Raw genomic sequence first — 23,277 nt, forward strand, 5'->3', positions numbered from 1 at the left:
CGCCTATTCTCCGTAATTTTGAGTGTCCCACAGTGATCCGATCACCCAGTATACACTGATGGGAGCTTGATCGCTGAGCTGCTGGGACAGAGGTCACTTGAGTTCATCACCCAATGAGCTCCGGTGACTTCACGTACTGCACCGTTGCATGAGAATTTTCTTACACCGCACTGGTGCCGTAAGTGAGGTCACCGGAGCTCATCAGCTGATGAACTCAAGTGACCTCTGTCCCAGCAGCTCAGCATTATTCACTGACAGGGGTGATTACGCTCCAGTCAGTGTATAGAGTGCTGTCCTCTAGAACAGACACATCAGTGATTGCTGATGTGGCTGGTCTAGAAGTGACCCAGATCACCGTGAGACATTCTGGATTATGTCATCACGTCGGACAGGTGAGGGATATGGTTGTTTTTTATTTTTGTTTTTTTTACAGGGGACAATGGCTTCAGCGGAATAGGTGTTAGGTGAGTATACTGTGTTTGTTTTTTTATTTATGAACAAATGATTAAAACCGGGTGGAATTTTATTTAAAATGGAAGACTTTATTCTGGCCGTGTCTTTATTTACAAACTTTTACTACGGGGTTAGTAATGGGGGTGTCTTATAGATGCCCTCCATTATGAAGCTGGGCTTCATGTCAGCTGCCAATACAAGGCTGACGTGAACCCCAACCCTATTACCCCACTCGCCAGGGCAAGTGGGAAAAGCCCAAGGTTAAGCGTCCGATTTGGCGCATCTTATGGGGCCGCTGAGAACTGATATATTTTTTGCCTCGGTGTGGGCCAGGATCCATGGATATCACTACTTCCAAAAATCATTCATTGCTGTACAAAAATACACCAAAATTGCAGCAAAACTCAGCTTTTTTGCTGCAAAGAGATGGCAACCTTTCAGAAATTTCTTCAATCAAATACTGAACGTGCGCACATAGAATTATAGGAAAAGAACGCCTCTGCTGACTAGTCAAAGAAAATTTGCAAATGTGAATGAGGGCAATAAAATTGACTTTTGCATCAATGAGAATACTTGCGTCTACTACGTCGGAGTGTCCCCGGGCAGTTGTATTACTGAATTAGGGCTCTAAATCTTTATGGGGGCAGTTTTGTAGGCCTGGGGGACATGACAGGTTGCCTTTTAATTGCAATAGTTAACATAATAAAATAGCTGAAAAGGAGAACAGTAAGGAAAGAATAGCTTTTAGGCTATGTTGACTTCTTGCTGGTATACAGTGTTTGACTGGGAATGATCACTGAGCAAATGAAAAACCTGAAAAATACCAAAAACTAGACAAAAAAAGCGAGCGCAAAATCAAAGTTGAAATATACCCTTTAGTATTTTACGCCAATATTAGTAAGCTAAACCTGAAATAGAACAATCAAGGAAAATATTGTGAAAAGATTTCCATTTCTCTTTTTTGCAGTCATTTCTGGTTTTGGTCTGTGACCAAAATACTGCAATGTGAAAGTGGCCCAAGTGCTGCTGACCGCTGCTGCAAGGTATATGCTGCAAGTGTACTGGAATATTTGTGCTGCCTTACCGAGTAACATCATTGGAGTTTATAGAATATTACGTGGATCCTGATGTATTGCTGGTAACACCACAGAGGGCTGGAGACCTGCAGGTCTGATGTATAATGCAAATGTTGCGTCACCAGTTCTTTGTAGGACAGCAGGTAACCAATCCGGACAAAGGGAGATGCTGGTTTTAAACATGCTGTCTCCGATGCTGCAAAGGTCAGGGTCAGGCAACCATATACTCTCAATTTGAGAAAAACTGGCTTATTATGCTAATCGCACTTTGATCAGACTTGGATCCGTTTTTCTTGGATGTGGACAAAAGTTTCTTCATGTTCTCCATTCAGTCTGTCCGTGAAAATTGGACACATTCAAAGTGTGGTCCGATGTTTTCCATGGACCCATAGTCATGAATGCTATGATTATTGGAGACAAATTGGACGTGTGCGCTGCCTCATTGAATAACATTGGTCCTAGTGCAATCCGATGTTTTGATGGCCCATCAGAGGCTGGTTTGCCTCTACAGCATCAGAGGAGTGCAGATGCACTGAAGCTGGCTGAATTAAGTGATCCAACCAGCTTCAGAGCTGTGCTTGCATGCTGTAAAGCAAAGCGCTTGCAAGTGCACTTCTTGCCTAGGAAACCCACCTCCCTAATAGATGCGCCAATTCTAGGGCAGCTGAGGGCTGGGAAGGGGCCAATATCCATGGCCCGTCCTAGTCTATTAATATCTGCCCGCAGCTGTCTACCTCAGCTGGTTATTAAAAATAAGGGGGATCCCACACCATTTTTTTTAATTTATTTTTGTGCTAAATAAAAGTACAGAAAACTACACATGCACTGCACAAATTATCTCACTGACATATTGCTATCTATTCTCTATCTTTGCACATCTAACACCGAAACATCTGTCTGTCCTTTTCTGCATTCTATTCCAGTACATGTCACACTAATGGTGCACACAGATGTCACATGGATTATATACACAGACACGGATAGCACAGTTGCTGGTTTTTCTAGTACCGGAGATATCAGGACATGTGAAAGGGGCCTAATGAACATGCAATCAAGGTAGAATGTTCCAGATTGTTGATTTGGCCACTTATAACGTTTTTGCTATTATTTTGATGTATTTTTCTTCCCTTTTCAGCCTAATGATGGTCTGTTTCTGCTAAATTGAGATCTTTGCTCCTATGTTGTGGGTTCACAGCAACAGCTTCCAAATGCAAATTTCACAAATGGAATCAGCTACAGACTTTTTATCTGCTTAATTGTTGATTGATTAATGAGGAAATGACCCATGCAGCTCATTGAAGCGCTTTTGAGATAATTGTATAATTACTTTTGGTGCCTTTTTTAAAGTGAGGTAACTACATATTTAAAGAGCTGTAATACTCAAACATTTTCTCCAATTAGAATGTGAATACCCTCAAATTAAAGCTGAGAGTCTGCACTTTAAGCCCATATTGATTATATAACCATATCTTTAATATATTTTGGTGAACAGCTAATATGCCTAAACGTTTCACTGTCCAAATATTTCTGGACCTAACTGTATATAGTAGCTCTTCCTTCTAATTTTATTGTAGGTCGAGATTCAACCTAAGATGGAAGCAAAATCAACATATACCCTGCTATAAGTAAGTTAAAAGCAATAGTGCGCATAAATAACATAGGGTACTTAGTAAACACTGTTGATCGAAAAAAAGTGTGAAAGCCATCCCATTCAAAAACAGTTTATTAAGTGCCCTATGTTATTTATATGTACTATTGCTTTTATTTAAAGCAGGGTATGTGTTAATTTTGCTTTTATCTTAGGTTTTGTCTGTTTAAAGGTCAGTGTGAACATGCTCTTACACATTGCATGTATAGCAATTTAGTGCACACAAGTGTGTGGCCACCCCCTTTTTTTTTTTTTTTTTTTTGGAGCTGGGTGTTAAATTTATATAGCTTCCCATTGCTGGTTGCATACAGTTTCGCCATGGTCCTGCTCGGCCCTTATCCGCATTGAGGGGATTTTTGACACATGGTAAGGTTTTAATACTGGAGGTTATGACCGTCATGACATGGTACATCTTGGAGCTAGAGGGATGGCTTTTACGCTTTTTTTGATCAAAAAAAGTATTTACTAAGTAGCCTATGTTATTTATATGCACTATTGCTTTTACTTACAGCAGTGTATATGTTCATTTTGTCTCTATCTTAGGTTTTGTCTGTTTAATGGCCAGTGTGAACACGCTCCTACACATTGCATGTATACCAACTTATACTCCAGTCCAGTTCATTTCTTTTGGTTTTGCTGTAGGTTGAGATTGATCAATGGAAGCATTTTGTGATAATGGATATTAAGGATTGTTTTGTAGGTTTGGATATTCCATACTGCAGAGATGAGAGAAGAAAAATAGTAAAACAAAATTTCAAGAATTTTTTTTTTAAACATTAGATCCCATATGTAATGGATACTACTACCCCCCTACATTGTTCTTTAGGGTGCAGATTTTTACATTATGTTTGTAATGTACTGGATATTTTTCTATACACGGACTTGTATGTATGAGCTTTGGACACCCAGACATCATTGGTTACCTATGTATGGACTTGAGTATTGTGTTACTATTCGGGTCCGTTTACACAGTCCACCAGCAGCACTAAATGACTGCCAATTGATAAATTCTTCCTGATGTAGTCATTTAAAAGCCTGTTTTCACAGATGGACCATGCTAAACAATGCCTACTGAACACTCTATAATAGATCATACAGGCTGCCTGTCATGCAGTCACTGATCATGGTCACCTGGCCGCTCTAAAGATGGCTATCACGAATAGGCTTGCAGCTAGCCACTCCATTTACCAGATCTCAGGTGTTGCCCTGGACTTCACCCTTTCCCCCCTGTACAGGTATCTGTTCTTAAACCGTGTGAGTCCTATTTAAACAGGACGATGTCTGACGAGATCAATGATATTTAAACCTCCTCAAAAATCTTTTCACCCAATTATCGAGCATTTTTACACTGCAAGATTATCATGAACAAGCCTCTTTAGGATTGCTTGTTCACGATAATCTTTCAGTGTAAATGAACCTGTACGTTATATTTCTTTGTGTCCGTTTTCATCCAGTTATGTTCTTGTTTCTCTGTTTTTTTTCGCAGGGTGATAAATGCAGGGAAGAGCACACACAATGAAGACCAGGCAAGCTGTGAAGTTATGTTTGTGAAGAAGAAGAGTGGAGTGCAATCCACTCCCAACAAGATCTCTTCGAACAAGCGAAGATCCTCTCTACCGAATGGAGAAGGTTTACAACTGAAGGAAGGTTCGGTAAGTGGCCTGGGTTTTGCTCTTATTTTATTCTTACGGACTTGATTTTTTTCCATGCATGTGTTTTTTTTTTTTTGTTTTGTTTTTTTAATTTCTCCTTTTGCAGAGATATGGGGTTTTTAATCAGTGCAAATTTTTATGGCCTTTACTAAGGGGGTGTTAATAACAGAATTCTTTGGGGGGGGGGGGGGGGTAATTTTTAGGCTGCTCTGCCTAATTATGCTGTAAGCCACATTCCCCTATGAAGACCAGAAAATTCCCGCTAAATAAAAAGGCCCATATCGCTGGTATCATTTGTCAGATTAAATAAAATAACAAAAAATGATAATAGAAGAGCAGTCGGGATAAAGTGACAGTTTCTCCATGTAGTTATAATATCCATGGACAAAAGGCACCATTGAGCAGTTAGAATTTCATCTTTTATTCATTCCATCTGGTTAAAAATCAAAATTGTAGCAAAACAACCTACTGACATTTTGGCCATATGGCCTTTATCCGAGAAGAATACAAAGCCATAGATGAAGCAGTTGCAAAGTCATAACTCTTCTCCATCTGTGCCCTACTTCTTGTTAACCTAACAATAGTATTATACATTAGTAAAAAGTAGGGGACAGTTGGGACGGAGTATTATTATTATGTGTGCACACGATGCAGATTTGAAGCAGAAATTTCCTGAGCGTTTTTTCTTCTTCCTGGCAGAAAAAACACATGCAAATTTTACATGCACTTTTGATGCGTTTTTTGAAGCGTTTTTGTACATCAATGAATGTTTTTTTGGAGCATAGTTATTTGGTGGGGCATTGCTTAAACCCTTGGATTACCATAAGAACTGGAGTGAGTATATTGGTTCATTTAAATGATTAAATAATTGGTCTGTTGTATTTCAAATAAAGTGTTTACACTGTGTGTTTATTTAACTCTTTACTTTACTTTAATTAAGTTTGGTCATGAAAAGGTCTGATTGACATCCCGATCAGCACTCAGCAGCACTTTGGACTCAACGTATTTTTGTTGCGTCCAAAACGCGGTGTTCTAATGCCGCACTTTTGTTGTCAGTACATGTGAATCCACCCCATATAATGACACTTAGATCGGTCAAAATCTGCAGTGGAGACTAGCGTGTCCGCTACAGAAATTGACATGCTGCGGGTGAGTTTGGGTACGTGGCCACGGTCAGGAGCCACTGCAGGTTTGAAGCAGCGTGTTTATACGACGTCAAACCCACAGCGTCCAGATGTTACAGCATAGTGGATGGGATCTCTAGAAATCCCATGTCCACTATGCGTGCATCAGAGGCTGCGGATCACCCATGGACACTGACATGCCGCACGTCTTTCAGGACTGCAGCATGTCAAATTCTCTTGCGGAGTCGCTAGTCTCTGCAACAGAAATTTGACGACTGAAAAGTATTGAATGCGGTAAATCCGCATGGTTCAGATCGTGGGCACAGAGCCCAAAAAAAAAAAAAGACTACCTCTTGAAGCTTATCAAGAGAATGCCAAGAGTGTGCAAAGCAGTCATCAAAGCAAAAGGTGGCTACTTTGAAGAACCTAGAATATAAGACATATTTTCAGTTGTTTCACACTTTTTTGTTAAGTATATAATTCCACATGTGTTAATTCATAGTTTTGATGCCTTCAGTGTGAATGTACAATTTTCATAGTCATGAAAATACAGAAAAATCTTTAAATGAGACGGTGTGTCCAAACATTTGGTGTATGTATGTGTATATATATATATGTCAGTCAATAAGTAATGCCTCCTATTTTTTTTCTCTTTAAATAAGATGGTTATGTTAAATATTTGAATTTGGCACAATTCCTCAAACCTTCTTCTCCAATCCACAGCAATTGCAACTTCCTGCACCAACAGGTGGCAGGACTATATCCGTTTGCAAAATGGCTGACATCGATGTTCGTATTAGACAACGTTCTGTGAGTGAATTCTTGCATGCAGAAGGTGAAACGCCCATTCGAATTCATGAGACTGAAAAATGTGTACAGTGATAAAACAGTGGATGTCAGTACTGTTAGACGATGGGTTCATCGCTGTAACACAGCTGAAGGGCCATCACCGTTGGCTGACAAAATGCGGAGTGGCAGGCCAGTATTCGCAGTGACTCCAAGCAACATTCAGCGAGTCGATGGCATCATTCTGTAACATACCTGGCGGCTCCCTTGCATGGTGGTCCATCTCCCACTGTGCAAGAGCGCGCACTTGATCTCCAGTCCAGAATGTCTCTCTGGCTTCCCTCCATGCTGTCTGTTTGTGTCTGTTTCTGCTGCTTAAGGGCGGCGCCCGATCACTTCCTGCTTTTTGTACCTGCTGTGGGTCACACCCCTTGTGCGTCCTCAGCCTATTGCTGTCTGTCACCTGGTATATAAACCAGCTGCTCCAATCAATCCCCGCCTGAGCACTGTGTTTCCTTCAGTGTGTGCTTGCACTCTGAAGGTGCCAGGTCCCGTTCTGTGTTCTCTTGTCTGCCTATCCTGGAGGCTGTATTTCCAGGCCTGTCTGAACACGCTCCTAGCCTGTTCCTCCCGCCTTCTAGGGGCCGATTACCTAGACCTGCTCCTGTATCTTGTCTGTCCTGTCTGAACACGCTCCTAGCCTGTTCCTCCCGCCTTCTAGGGGCCGATTACCTAGACCCGCTCCTGTATCTTGTCTGTCCTGTCTGAACACGCTCCTTGCCTGTTCGTCCCGCCTCTCTGGGGGCCGTATTCCCAGACCCGCTCCTGTATCCCGCTGCAGTGTCGGTCTCTTCCGTCCACTCAGTTCCAGTCTGAACTCTCTCCTATCCTTTACCTGTTTTGCCTCTATGTCCGTTCCTTTCCATTTTCTGCAGAGTCTGAACTCGTACCTAACTCCTGCTTGTTGTATCTGTACTCCCGTTTGTGAGTTTGTGGTCCACTCGCTACTTCACTGCAAGTACCCTGTGGGTTTCTGGCTCTGCCTTTCCCTTCCTGTCTGTTCCGTGTGAACAGAGCCCTGTCCGTCCTGCTCTGCTCTTGCTCACCGCTCCAGGCGGTCTCGTCCTGCTCTGTTCTTGCTCACCGCTCCGGGCGGTCTCGTCCTGCTCTGCTCTTGCTCACCGCTCCGGGCGGTCTCGTCCTGCCCTGCTCTTGCTCACCGCTCCGGGCGGTCTCGTCCTGCCCTGCTCTCGCTCACCGCTCCGGGCGGTCTCGTCCTGCCCTGCTCTCGCTCACCGCTCTGGGCGGCCTCACTCTGCTGTGTTTGTCCGCCACATCTGTGGTTCTGTTCCTGAGTCCCAGTGTGTACTAGGTCCTATCCCGCCTGTGTTCCTACCTGCTAGTGCCTTCCTGTCTGCACTCTAGCCGTGCTTGCCTGTACCCCCCTGCCTGCATACCCACCTGCCTGCATACCAGTCGTGCCTGCCTATTCCCACCAGTCTGTGTGCCAGCCTAACCAGTCTGTTCCTGTACTCCCCTGTGTGGGTCAACAGCCGTGTCCGGGGTCTGTCCTGGAGTAGCACCTGGTCCCTCTGCTCGGTTCCTCCTTGGTGCACTGGCGTCGTATGCCGTCGTGCGACCCTGCTCGGATCGGGTGAATACCTAGTTACGCCCCTCCAGGCATTCACTCTCCGACACGGTCCAGTGGAATCACACGCACACGCCGCTCAGCTCGGGCGTGTGCATTACACATTCGTGGTGACCGCCGGGTGACTGCAGATGAATTGTGTGGCATTATCTGCCTCGGTAAAGGCAGTGTGATGAAAATTATTGGACAACTGGGATACAGAAAAGTTTGTGCACGGTGGGTCCCAAGAATTCTTTTCACCATGCTGGAATACATGCCCTTGTTAAACGGTGGACCAAGACTGTGGAAATGGATGGAGATTATATTGAAAAGTGACAAATTAATCGTTAAGGTTGTGGTTTTCAACCTATGTAATTGCATTTGAATTTCTTGCCAATTAAAAGGAGAAAAAAAATAGGAGGTGTCACTTATTGACTGAACCGTGTGTATGTATGTGTATATATATATATATATATATATATATATATATATATATATATATATATATATATATATATATATATATATATATATATAAAAAAAAATATTACACACATACACTGCGCAAAAAAATTGAGGGAATACTTAAGCAGCAGAATATAACTCCAAGTAAATCAAACTTCTGTGAAATCAAACTGTCCACTTAGGAAGCAACACTGATTGACCATCAATTTCACATGCTATTGTGCAAATGGAATAGACAATAGATGGAAATTATTGGCAATTATCAAGACACAATCAATAAAGGAGTATTTCTGCAGGTGGGGACCACAGACCACATATCAGTACCAATGCTTTCTGGCTGATGTTTTGGTCACTTTTGAATGTTGGTTGTGCTTTCACACTCGTGGTAGCATGAGACGGACCCTACAACCCACAGAAGTTGCTCTTTTAGTGCAGCTCATCCAGGATGGAACATCAATGCGAGCTGTGGCAAGAAGGTTTGCTGTGTCTGTCAGCGTAGTGTCCAGAGGCTGGAGGCTCTACCAGGAGACAGGCCAGTGTTAAGCGAACACGAACACTGCTGCGTGCCATGTAGATTTGTTTTAAAGGGCTTTCCAGGCACACAGATTTTTAAAACATTTTAATGTCTATGTAAGATTAAGAAACTTCATAATTTGTTTGCTGTTAAAATTCTGCTGTGTTCCTGAGCTGTGGCATGCAGTCTTGTGACCTCCAGCTCCTCACTTCCTGCTACAGTCCTTCAAGAGTACAGCGATTTCCTGTCTGTGCTTTGATTGGATTGAAGCCTGTAAATCTCACAACTCTGCATGCAAGAGGCAGGACTAGGCGAACAGCTCTGCAATGTGCTATGAAGAGTCATGTCATGGGGGACTTGGTTAGATACCTTTTTGGCACTTTTCACAGTGAGGGAATGCAGACTCCACAGAGAACATGCAATCTTATCAATTAGTGATTTTGGGCAGAGGGGATGTTTCAGAGTGGTAGATAACATTATAATAATAAAGGTTTACATTATATAACTCACTGCTCTGGTGTGCTGCCAGTGTGAGCACCTGTAACTTTGTCTGCGGGAGAGTGTTAGGATAGCGCATACTAGGTGTCCTGGGATGCATGTTAGAGAGGAGAAACTGTGTATGCAACAATTTATTCATCTTGAGACTGTATGGGAGTCTCAGGGTGGTGCTTTGTAGGTGGAGTGGGCAAGTGCTGAGGATGCGAGTGCGTGAACTGTACAACAGATATAGGACTCGCAGAGAAGCCAGACGGCATTGCCTCCTGGGAAATGTAGTCTAGAAACACAAGGATAGCAGTCAATAGGTTTAGTCTGTAAACCAGGGGTGGGGAACCTCAGGCCCCAGTGGCCAATTACGGCCTTCGATGACCTTTTATCCGGCCCCTGGGCAGATTCCTGGGGACCACAGTACATTCTGAAGAGCATGCAATGAAAGATTACGTCCTGACTCCAGTGCCAGCGTCAGGACGTACTTCATGGGAGGAGTTGGCGTGCAATTTGTACGACCCCTGAAGTATGGTATAAGAATATGTTCACACGTTGCTTTTTTGTTTTTTTATGCAAATTTTCACCTGCCTTTTACAGTCCAGCAAAGTCTGAAATTTCAGAAATCTCATGCACACAGCTTGTTTTTTTTGTCATCAGTATTTTGTGCAAAACCTTGGGTATTGCAGAATGCAGCATGTCTTCCTATAGCGTTTCTTCAGTGTTTTTCACCCATTGAAAGCAATAAACGCTGCAAAAAACGGAGGTATCCGGTTTTGCTGTGCTTTAGTGAAAAAAAGCAAGTACAGCAGTATGTAAAACTCATTTATTTTTGTGATTTTTTCCCAAATTTACCTTCTTGTCTTGGTCACCTGAGATGGCAGTTTGGATTAGTGCAGTTTAAGTTAGTGATGCATACAATGTAAACATTGGCCTACCAAGGTGTCAGATTGAGTTATACTTGTGGCCAACAAAGGTGTGAAATTGAACAATGCCTGAGCAACTTAATGGCAGACGAAAGTGTGAAAGTAAAGAGTGTCCTACAAACTCAGTGCTCTGCCATTGGTGAACTGTGTTCTTGCTTCTGTGATAGAAGCAAAGTTGAACTTTAGGATCCTGAAAAATGCAGCCAAAAATGCACCAAAGCCTGTGTTTTTAACACTGCTTCTTTTCTGTGCAGAGGCAAAAAATGGAAGCTGGCATCTTTAGGCGGGCTGCGCTGCGGGAATGAAGAGGCTTTGGATTCCAAGACTGTTTGTTTTATTTATACCAACGTGTTTCTGTGCCGGACCGGCGCCTTTCTCAAGGTATAAAAACCAAACAAAACCAAAAAAAAAAAAAAAAAAAAGAACCGATTTTTCTGCAGCAAAAATGCATCGTGTGAACATAGCCTAAGTATCCAAATGGCCCTTGGCAGAAAAAAGATTCCCCACCCCTGCTGTAAACCGACTACAAGGATGGTGGCAGGCTGAAAGGAAAATAAAAGGTAATGAGTGTTTGGAAACTCATTACAGTGATGACTAGATCATATATTTTTTTTTTTCTTGTTCCCAAAAACCTTTAATGCCTGCAACAACATCTCTGCTTTTGGGTTCTCCTCTTCAGTGTTGGAACACCTCTATATTTTTCTTGTGAAAACCATGTTTTATTTTTTATTTTTTTATTAGCTGGGTTATGACTACAAGGTACACCTAGAAGTCCACAAAGTTCTGTTGTAGAGGAAATAACATTTCTTCTCAGTGATCCTTGCGTTAAATAAAACGCAGAAACAACTACTTAAACTGTTGAGTGGCTAAGGCATTCTGAAGGTGGGACCATTTTGGTTGTGGATACACAAGGATAAGTTTTGTGTCTCTGCAAGGGCGTTATTTGGTTTTACAATTATTAAAGTAAAAAAAAAAAAGTGAACCGGTCACTTATTTTTATTTCCTGCTGACCCAGCGCAGAAGCACAGACAGTCTGCATGGAATAATCGTCGGAGCATCTGCTCTGGATCAGCCGGAACATCAAGGGTTGCCGGTTTTCTCTTGATAGACTAGATAACACATTCAATGTCAACATATTCTATATTCTCATTCTTATTTTTTTTCTCTCCTCCAGGAGGTTGATGGAATCACCTTTCAGTACTGGGCGCTGTTTGATGGACATGCAGGAGCTGGAGCCGCAGTTGTGGCATCTAAGCTTCTTCATCACCACATCACAGAACAACTACAGGACATTGTAGACATCCTGAAGAACTCTGCAGTTTTGCCTCCCACATGTCTAGGGGAGGATCCAGAAACGACATCCACCAATAGTCGGACTCTAACGAGGGCTGCATCGTTACGTGGGGCTGCTGGTACACCAGGCTCTCCAAGCACACCTCAGACACGATTCTTTACGGAAAAAAAAATTCCTCACGAGTGTCTCATCATTGGAGCCCTTGAAAATGCATTTAAGGAAATGGTAAGGGAAATATATCAACATGGAACAGTAAAATCACCTTTTAATGGCAACAAAAAAGTGTTTGAAAGAGACTGCTTTTTCATCAGGTGCATATGAAGTACCGATTTGTACAGGGAACCTTTCTGAAAACATGTCTACCGGGAGAAAATAAACTTTTATTTCTCCTGGGAGCCGTTGTCTTTCAGTCGTGGAGGCGGTGCAGGAAGCGGCTACAGTCATCACTCACAGCAATGTAAGCAGCAGCTGTAAGCATGCCCCGGCACTTTGACAGTTTGCAATGCAGCCCATCTGTCAGTCAGTGCCAGGGCTTCCTTACAGCCGCCACTCACTTGGTACTGAGAGATGACTGTAGCGGTGCTCAGCATGCCTGCATGAGTGAAAGCTAGCAGCTCTCATTAAGAATAAAGTTAATTTTCTCCAAGTAGCTGTGCTCTTAGTGCAGCTGCAGTATAGCATTGTAACCTCCAGATTGACTTTACATCTGCAGGTTAATAGCGATTGGGGACATGACAGGTTTCCTTTAATTAATGCAGTCATATATAGTGATGGGTGGACCTGCGGAAGTTCGGGTCCGGCCGGACTTTTAACAAAAAGTTTGGTTTGGGACCCAGACCTGACCCGAATCACATATAAATCAATGGAGACCCGAACTTCAGACTGTAAAATGTTCGTAGGAGCTGCTAGGGGGAAGCAAAATGTGTGTAAGAGCAGGATAATTGCCCTGCAAACAAATGTGGATTGTGAAAAAAAAAAAAAAGACATGGAGTCCCCCCTATTTTTGCTAACAAGCGCAGGTAAAGCAGACAGCTGCAGGCTGCAGGCCTCAGCTTTATTTTGCCTGGTCATCAAAAAAAGGGGGGACCCCCACGTCATTTTTTTTTAAATATTTTAAATAAATAATTTTTAAAAACGGCATGGGATACCCCCCAGGCTCTTCGCACTTACTCTTGTGCATTGGCAAATGGGGTAAAATTTTGTATTTGATGTCAGCTGTGAAAACTGCTCACATCAAGCCCAGAGGTTAGTGATGGGGCGGTGTCTATCAGACACTCCTGTTACTATCTCGGTAATTGAATAATGTAAAAAAAAAATACACGCAGGAAAAAAATACTTCATTTGAATAAAGGCTCACCCACACTTCCTCGTTTACCAAATTATTAATTAAAAAGAAATACTCAAAGCCCTTTTAGGAGTGTGTATCTCCGTGTTATTTTCACCCTCTCCAAAACGCGCAACATGAAAGCTATGTTCTTTTTTTTTTTTTCTCTACAGTTGCATCTTTAGGCACATAAATGATGGCACCATATGTTCCATATACGTCATATACATAAATAATGCCACTGTGTATAAAAATAGCTTCATTTACGATACACAATCTGTAGGCATTGGTAACTCCGTCATGTATTGTACACAGAAAATGCCGCTATATACACCTTATACACAAATAATCATGTTTTCCAGGTAATATATAACCATAGACCAGTGCTCCCTACTTGCTCTAGGTCTACATGGCTACTTAGGTCTCAACAGTGGCATAACTAGAGGGGTCCCGTGCAAGATTTGGACCAGCTACAAACACCCTGGTATATATATTTCCCCCATCCTGGTATATATGTAACTTATCATAGGCCCCATCCTAGTATATATATGCCCCTTATCCTGGGCCCCATCCTGGTGTGTATACATATATCCCCCATCCTGGTATATATGTCCATTATCCTAGGCCCCATTCTGTTATATATATCCCTCATCCTGCTATATACCGTCCCCCAGGATCAACCACCACCTTCTTTGACCACTTCACCACCTGGCTACTTCATTTCCTCTCCGTTGACATCCCCACAATCCTCATGGGTGACTTCTACATCCCTATTGACACTTCCCTCCCAGCTGTCTCTATGCTTCTATCCCTCACTTCCTCCTTCGGCCTTACACAGTGGTCTTCTACAGCCACCCACAAAGACGGCCACACACTGGACCTCATCTTCACCCGCCTCTGTTCCCTATCTAACCTCTCTAACTCACCTCTCCCGCTTTCTGACCACAACCTACTTACATTCTCTACCCTCTCCAGGGCAACAATCCCCATTCCACAAACTTACATACCCTCGCAGAAATCTTAAACACCTTGACCTACACTCACTCTCTGAATCCCTTCTCCCTCTTAAAGACATTAGGTCCTTACATGATGCAGATGTTGCTGCCACTTTATACAACACCACAACAGCTGCAGCTCTCAATTCGGTCATCCCCCTCACACATACCAAAGCTCACACAATCAACAGACAACCCTGGCACACCAGCCTAACTAAAGAACTGCGACGGACCTCCAGGGTCGCTGAGCGTAGATGGAAAAGGTCCCACTCTAATGAGCACTTCATCGCATTCAAACAGTCCCTCACTACCTTCAAGTTTACACTCACTACAGCAAAACAAACATACTTCTCATCTCTCATATCCTCCCTGTCTCACAACCCCAAACAACTATTCAACACCTTCAATTCTCTCCTCCGTCCCCCAGTTCCTCCTCCCTCTCCTTTTATTTCAGCCGAAGACTTTGCCTCATTCTTCAAGCAGAAGATTGATACGATCAGACAAAGCTTTTGCCTAAAGTCCCCACAGCCCCTCCCCACACCTACTCAACCCTCCTCCTCCGAAACCACCTTCTCCACCATTATGGAAGATCAACTTTCCTCTTTACTCTCCAAATCACACCTCACCCCCTGTGAACTTGACCCAATCCCGTCCCACCTCATCCCAAACCTTACCACTATCTTCATCCCAACCCTAGCCCACCTCTTCAACCTGTCACTAACAACTGGTTTCTTACCTTCATGCTTCAAACATGCCTCGATCATACCCATCCTCAAAAAGCCCTCCCTTGACCCATCTTCTCTGACTAGCTATCGCCCCATATCACTTCTCCCCTATGCCTCAAAACTACTGGAACAACACGTCAATTCTGAACTGTCCTTCCACCTCTACTCCTGCCTCCCTCTTTGACCGCCTACAATCTGGTTTCCGACCGCACCCTTCTAATGAAACTGCACTGACTAAAGTCACCAACGACCTACTAACTGCCAAATCCAAGAGACACTACTCTGTCCTCCTCCTAGACCTGACATCTGCCTTCGACACAGTGAACCACTCCCTCTTACTACAAACTCTCTCATCTCTCGGCATCACAGACTTGGGCCTATCCTGGATCTCCTCATACCTAACAGACCGGACATTCAGTGTCTCCCACTCACACACCACCTCCTCATCTCGCCCCCTATCTGTCGGTGTCCCGCAAGGTTCAGTTCTAGGACGCTTACCATTCTCCATATGCACCTTAGGCCTGGGACAGCTCATAGTCTCATGGCTTTCATTATCACCTCTATGCTGATGACACACAGATCTACCTCTCTGGACCCGATATCTCCTCTCAACTAACCAAAATCCCACAATGTCTGTCCACTATTTCATCCTTCTTCTCTACTAGATTTCTAAAACTTAACATGGACAAAACAGATTTAATCATCTTTCTGCCATCTCATTCAATCCCTCCAACTGACCTATCTATCAACGTCAATGGCTGTCCGCTCTCCCCAGTCCCTCAAGCTCGCTGCCTTGGGGTAACCCTGAACTCTCCTTCAAACCACATATCCAAGCCCTTTCCACTTCCTGACAATTCCAACTTAAAAATATCTCCCTGATCCGCACATTCCTCAACCATGAATCTGCAAAAACACTAGTGCACGCCGTCATCATCTCCCGCCTTGACTACTGCAACCTCCTGCTCTGTGGCCTCCCTTCCAACACTCTCGCACCCCTCCAATCTATCCTAAACTCTGCAGCCCGACTAATCCACCTGTCCCCCTGCTATTCCCCGGCCTCTTCTCTCTGTCAGTCTCTTTACTGTCTTCCCATTGCTCAGAGACTCCAGTTCAAAACCCTAACCATGGCATACGAAGCCATTCACAACCTGTCTCCTCCATATATCTCTGACCTAGTCTCCCGATACATACCCGCACGCAACCTCCGATCTTCACAAGATCTCCTTCTCTGCTCCCCTCTTATCTCCTCCTCCCACAATCGCATACAAGATTTCTCCTGTGCATCCCCCCTACTCTGAAACTCTCTACCCCAACACATCAGACTCTCGCCGACCGTGGAAACCTTCAAAAGGAACCTGAAGGTCCACCACATTACGCACCACATACCGCACCACGACCAGCCCTGTATCCTCACCCATCCCTTGTAGACTGTGAGCCCTCGCGGGCAGGGTCCTCTCTCCTCCTGTACAAGTCGCTGTCACGTTTTGTTCAAGATTATTGTAATTGTTTTTGCTCTGTATACCCCTTTTCACATGTAAAGCACCATGGAATAAATGGCACTATAATAATAATATATGCCCCTTATCCTGGGCCCCATCCGGTTATATATATTCCCTATCCTGGTATATATGTCCATTATCCTAGGCCCAATCCTGGTGTGAATATATATCTCCCATCCTGGTATATATGTTCATTATCCTGGGCCCCATCCTTATGTGTATATATATATCCCCCATCCTGCTACACACGTGGTCAAAATTGGTACCCCTCGTTTAATGAAAGAAAAACCCACAATGGTCACAGAAATAACTTGAATCTGACAAAAGTAATAATAAATTAAAATCTATGAAAATGAACAAATGAAAGTCAGTCATTGCTTTTCAACCCTGCTTCCACAGAATTAAAAAAAAAATTAACTCATGAAATAGGCCTGGACAGAAATGATGGTACCCCTGAAAATAATGTGACAAAAGGGACATGTTTAATCGAGTTGTGTCCGCTAATTACAGCACAGGTGTCTACAATCTTGTAATCAGTCAGGGAGTCTGTATATAGGGCTACAGATACTCACTGTGCTGTTTGGTAACATGGTGTGTACCACACTCAACATGGACCAGAGGAAGCAAAGGAAAGAGTTGTCTCAGGAGATTAGAAAGAAAATTATAGACAAGCATGTTAAAGGTAAAGGTTATAAGACCATCTCCAAGCAGCTTGATGTTCTTGTGACTACAGTTGCACATATCATTCAGACATTTAAGATCCATGGGACTGTAGCCAACCTCCCTGGACGTGGCCGCAGGAGGAAAATTGATGACAAATCAATGAGATGGATAATACGAATGGTAACAAAAGAGCCCAGGATAACTTCTAAAGAGATTAAAGGTGAACTTCAAGCTCAAGGAACATCAGATCGCACCATCCGTGGTTGTTTGATCCAAAGTGGACTTCATAGGAGACGACCAAGGAGAACACCATTGTTGAAAAAAAAATCATAAAAAAGCCAGACAGGAATTTGCCAAACTACATGTTGACAAGACACAAAGCTTCTGGGAGAAAGTCTGAAGGACAGATGAGACAAAAATGGAAGTTTTTGGCAACCCACATCAGCTCTATGTTCAGACGGGAAAATGAAGCATATCAAGAAAAGAACACTGTCCCTACTGTGAAACATGGAGGAGGCTCTGTTATGTTCTGGGGCTGCTTTGCTGCATCTGGCACAGGGTGTCTTGAATCTGTGCAGGGTACAATGAAATCTCAAGACTATCAAGGGATTCTTGAGAGACATGTGCTGCCCAGTGTCAGAAAGCTTGGTCTCAGTCGCAGGTCATGGGTCTTGCAACAGGATAATGACCCAAAACACACAGCTAAAAACACCCAAGAATGGCTAAGAGGAAATCATTGGACTGTTCTGAAGTGGCCTTCTATGAGCCCTGACCTAAATCCTATTGAGCATCTTTGGAAAGAGCTGAAACATGCCGTCTGGAAAAGGCAACCTTCAGACACGAGACAACTGGAGCAGTTTGCTCATGAGGAGTCGGCCAAAATACCAGTAGAGAGGTGCAGAAGTCTCATTGACAGTTACAGGAATCGTTTGATTGCAGAGATTGCCTCAAAGGTTGTTCAACAAAATATAAAGTTAAAAGTACCATCATTTCATGATTTTTTTTTTTTTTTTTTTTTTTTAGCATTCTGTGGAAGTAGGGTTGAAAAGCAATGTCTGCCGTTCATTTTCATAGATTTTTAATTTATTACTTTTGTCAGATTCAAGTTATTTCTGTGACCATTGTGGGTTTTTCTTTCATTAAACGAGGGGTACCAACAATTTTGACCACGTGTGTATATATGCCCCTTATCCTGGCCCCATTCGGGGGTGTAATATATATATATATATATATCCCATATATTAAAAATATATAGGGCCCAGGATAAGGGACATACAGTGCCTTGTGAAAGTATTTGGCCCCCTTGAACTTTTCTACCTTTTGCCACATTTCTGGCTTCAAACATAAAGACATAAAGATATAAAATTTTAATTTTATATATAATAAAATATATACCAGGATGGGGGTTATAGATATATCTATAATAATATATATTCATTTATAATAAATATATACAGTACAGACCAAAAGTTTGAAGAACCTAGAATGTAAGACATATTTTCAGTTGTTTCACACTTTTTTGTTAAGTATATAATTCCACATGTGGTAATTCATAGTTTTGATGCCTTCAGTGTGAATGTACAATTTTCATAGTCATGAAAATACAGAAAAATCTTTAAAAGAGAAGGTGTGTCCAAACTTTTGGTCTGTACTGTATATACTTTATAATAAATGTATATATATATATCATATCTCTATCCATCCATCGCGTCCTGGTACTATGTCTGAAACACACAAATACTGAACGCAGTCTGTATGTTTAAGATGGTAATCAAAGACTGTTTAGAATTGCTATTTTAATTTGAATACTATAGTTATACATCCTGGAATGATTAGACATTTTATGTGACTGTAATGTTTTTAAAAATTTCCCAAATTTGAACAGAGTTTGAGCTCATTCCGCATTATTAAATGTTGCTTGTCATTTTCTTGGCAGACAGCAGGTGGCAGTATTGTACCAAAGCTCATACTGCCTTGTATCTGTGATAGTTCTCTGAAGTTTCTGCTGCTTTGCCAGGATTTAGCATAGTTAACCCTTCAGTGACTTTATAGTTTGGGGCTTTATTTTTTTTTTAAATTTCTGCTACTTGAAAGCCAAGATGTGTCAATATGACATCACTGGAGCTGGGTGAACGGAGAACTGCGAGGAACAAGATGAAACTTCACTATCCGTGTTAAAGAGAATTGTTAGTATTAGGCTATGTGCCCATGATGCAGAAATGCTCCGGATTTACTTGCGTTTTTTCTGCCAGAGAGAAGCGTTTTTTCAGCGTCTTTACATGTTTTTTTTCAAGCACTTTTCCAAGCGATTTTGAGCATCACTTGGAAAGTGCTTGACAAGTTGATCACACTATATAAATGCCTGCAACCGGCATGGATTTATATTGTGTGACCAACTTAGATGCTTTAAATGCTGCATCTATAGTAAAAAAAAAAAAAATAATAATAATTAAAAATAAAAAAACCTGTATATTCACCTCTCCGGCGGCGTCCTCTCTCTTCGGCGTCCCGCGGTGTACTGTCAGGACCTGCAGCGACGTCATTTAGTCAGCTGATGGTCACGCAACAATCACCTGACCCCTGACGTCAGCGGTCGCGTGACCATCAGCTGACTAAATGACGTCACCGCAGGTCCTGACAGTACACCACGGGACGCCGAAGAGAGAGGACACCGCCGGGAGCAGACCGGGGGCCGCCGGAGAGGTGAATATACAGGTTTTTTATTTTTAACCTTATTTCTTTTTTTCACCGCGTGGTAGCCGGGATGAAGAGGAGTTGTAGTCTCCTCTTCATCCTGGGTACGACACGCACTGCGATTACGCTGCAAATTCGCGGCCATTGAATTTAATTGAAACGCAGCAAATCTACATATACCTGCAGGTTTGCTGCGTTTCAATGGCCGCGAATTTGCGGCGTAATCGCGGTAGAAATGGTCATGCTGCGTAATGCAATACTAATTCGGCGCGCTAATTAGCGCATCATGTGCACAGCACATCCAAATTCACATTGCAGACGGTTTTACAAGCTTTTTCACGGTCATAAAAACGCCGCGAAAACGTTACGTGGGCACATGGCCAAATACTGAATGTGTGAATACATAGTAACATAGTTTTTAAGGTTGAAGGAAGACGAAGTCCATCTAATTCAACCCATAGCCTAACATGTTGATCCAGAGGAAGGCAAAAAAAAAAAAGTGGCCTCAGTGTTTCAGTTTTTACCAACAGTTTCCTCAGTGATTTTCACATAAGGAAAAATAAATGACAAAGCTTCTCCTATCCATTCCACTGTCAATCACGGGCCGCACACAAACTGTACACTGATGCCATCCATGTGCTGCCAGTGATTTTTACGGACCCATAGATTTGTATCGGTACTTTTGGACTGCCCCATAGACTATAATGGGTACATGTTGTGTCCTTGATTACAGAACATGTACATGAAAACCGGACATCTGAATGACAGCTTAACCCGTTAACGACCGCCGTAACGCATTTTCACGGCAGCAGTTAAGGGTACATATTCCTCAGTGCCGTGAAAATGCGTAGCTGAGGAATAAGGCTGTAGTGCCCCCCAGAGTCAGAAATTCTCCGGGGTCTCCGATACTGGGGGTAGCTGAGACCATGGAAAATATGATCAGGGCCGGTTTTCACGGTCCCCTGTCAAGTGATCGCTGTTACTCACCAAATAACGGCAATCACAAAAAAAAAATTGTGCCTGCGATTTACAATCATTTCTCTCTCCTCTGACATGATATACATGTCAGAGGAGAATGAAATGAAGCCCCACGAGCCCACTCGGTACCTCCACCATCCTCTGATCACCCCCCGGATCTTCCCCCTGCCTCCAGCATCTTGCGGCAGAAAAAAATGTCAGTGCGCCCGTCGAGATCTGCCGGCCGGTGCACGGCAACAACAGGAAATTTTCCCTATTAGTTCATTTTGATCACTGTGATGGGGTTTATCACAGTGATCAAAATAAAAAAAATAATAAATCAAACCCCCTTTTGTCCCCCCTCTAGGTAAATAACAATTATACAATAAAAAAAAAAAAACAATTTTCCAGGGTTAGTGTTAGGGATACGGTTAGTGTTAGGCCGTGTGCCCACGATGCGTTTTTTAAGCATTTCCGCAGCGGCAATTCTGCTGCAGAAACGCTTAAAAAACGCTTGGTAGAAGGTCTGTCATGTTCCGCAATGATAATCCTCATGTGCTGTGCACATGCTGCGGAAATTTCCGCTGCGGATTATCATTGCGGAAAAATCTGCAGCACTAACAATTATTTTGCGGAATCGCGGCGTTTTCGCCGCCATTGACTTGCATTGGAACACATGGAATCCGCATCACTGGATCTGTACATGCGCATTCCATGCGTTTCAATGTGCGGATGGTACCCGGGTCTGGAGAAGAGGAGACTCTCCTCCGGACCCGGGTACCATAGTACCTGTAAAAAAAATAATAAAATAAAAAATATACATTATACTTACCTTCTGATGGCCACCAGTGTCGCGGTGGACTCAAGGACCTGCCATGACGTCATTTAGTCATGTGACGGGTCACGCGACCTCTGACATTGGCAGGTCCTTTAGTGTACCGCGAGCTGCCGGCAAGCCGAGATGCATCGAATAAAGACACCGGGGGCCATCAGAAGGTAACACATTCTTTCGGTCACACTATATAAATCCATGCCTGTTGCATGGATTTATATAGTGTGACCAAGTTGTCAAGCACTTTCCAAATGATGCTAAAATCGCTCGGAAAGCGCTTGACAACCTGCATGCGGAAATGCCAGTGAAGACGGCTTCACATCCGCATGTCCCTGGCAGAAACGACGCATGTACAATCCGCATGTACAATCCACATGCGTTTTTTCTGCCAGGGAGATGCAGAAACACTCAGGAAAAAATCCAGAGCATTTCCGCATCATGGGCACATAGCCTTAGGGTTAATGTTAGACTGCGTGCCCACTATGCATTTTTGATGCTGAATTTCCGCAGCGTAAACGCTTGAAAAACGCTTGGTAATCCGTGCCCCATGATCCCCAATGAAAATCCGCATGTTCTGTGCACATGCTGAGGAATTTTCCGCAGCGGATTTTCTGTGCGGAAAAATCCGCAGCATGTCCATTATTTGTGCGTTTCCGCATTTGGATTTGACTACTCAATGCATTTGAAAAACGCAAGTCAAATCCTCATGTAAAAACGCTTAAAAAACGCATGTAAAATCCGCAAGCGTTTTTACTGCCAAGGACATGCAGAAATGCTGCGGAAATTTTCTGCTTCAATTCTGCATCGTGGGCACATAGCCTTAGTGTTTGGGCTTAGGGTTAGTGTTGGGCTTAGGGTTAGTGTTGGGCTTAGGGTTAGTGTTGGGCTTAGGGTTAGTGTTGGGCTTAGGGTTAGTGTTGGGCTTAGGGTTAGTGTTGGGCTTAGGGTTAGTGTTGGGCTTAGGGTTAGTGTTGGGCTTAGGGTTAGTGTTGGGCTTAGGGTTAGTGTTGGGCTTAGGGTTAGTGTTGGGCTTAGGGTTAGTGTTGGGCTTAGGGTTAGTGTTGGGCTTGGGATTTTTTCAAGAGTAAAGAAAAAAAAATGATGACGATATGGCGACTAGTGTTGAGCTCAAGTTCTCGCTACTTGAGTTGCATCGGGTGCTCGGGTATGCACCGAGTATCGCGGGTGCGCGAGTGACATGCTCAAGTCCTTCGTGGTTGTTATACAGCCAAAAAAACACGCGAGGATTGCCTGCCATACAAGAGCAATCCCCATATGTATTTTTTGGCTGTCTAACAGCTGTGAAACATGCGGGCTTGGACTCGAGCATTTCACTTGAGCACCTGCGATACATGGTGAATACCTGAGTACCCGATGCAACCTAAAGTAGCGAGCACTTGCGCTCAAGACTAATGACAACTTATTCAATATGATGACCTAATGTTATCAATTTCTGTGTCGTAGCTCTGGACTCAAAATGTTCACTATACCCCTTGATAAAATCCTTGAGGGGTGTAGTTTCCAAAATGTGGTCACTTTA

At 43.2% G+C, this 23,277-nt stretch overlaps 1 protein-coding gene across 2 annotated transcripts in view; it reads left to right on the top strand.

Annotated features, from left to right (window-relative positions):
- PPM1H (protein phosphatase, Mg2+/Mn2+ dependent 1H) overlaps window positions 1-23,277 on the top strand; it is a 229,476-nt gene that overhangs the window by 66,976 nt on the left and 139,223 nt on the right. For both annotated transcript variants that reach the window (XM_073651589.1, XM_073651590.1), the window contains exons 2-3: window positions 4,664-4,829; window positions 11,929-12,273. In XM_073651589.1, coding sequence (XP_073507690.1) covers window positions 4,664-4,829; window positions 11,929-12,273 — 511 coding nt within the window. The remainder of the gene's footprint in view (window positions 1-4,663; window positions 4,830-11,928; window positions 12,274-23,277) is intronic.

Source organism: Phyllobates terribilis, unplaced genomic scaffold (genome assembly GCF_046119375.1).
Source record: "Phyllobates terribilis strain yellow unplaced genomic scaffold, ASM4611937v1 Scaffold_11__3_contigs__length_659146591, whole genome shotgun sequence".
NCBI classification, from domain to species: Eukaryota; Metazoa; Chordata; class Amphibia; order Anura; family Dendrobatidae; genus Phyllobates; species Phyllobates terribilis.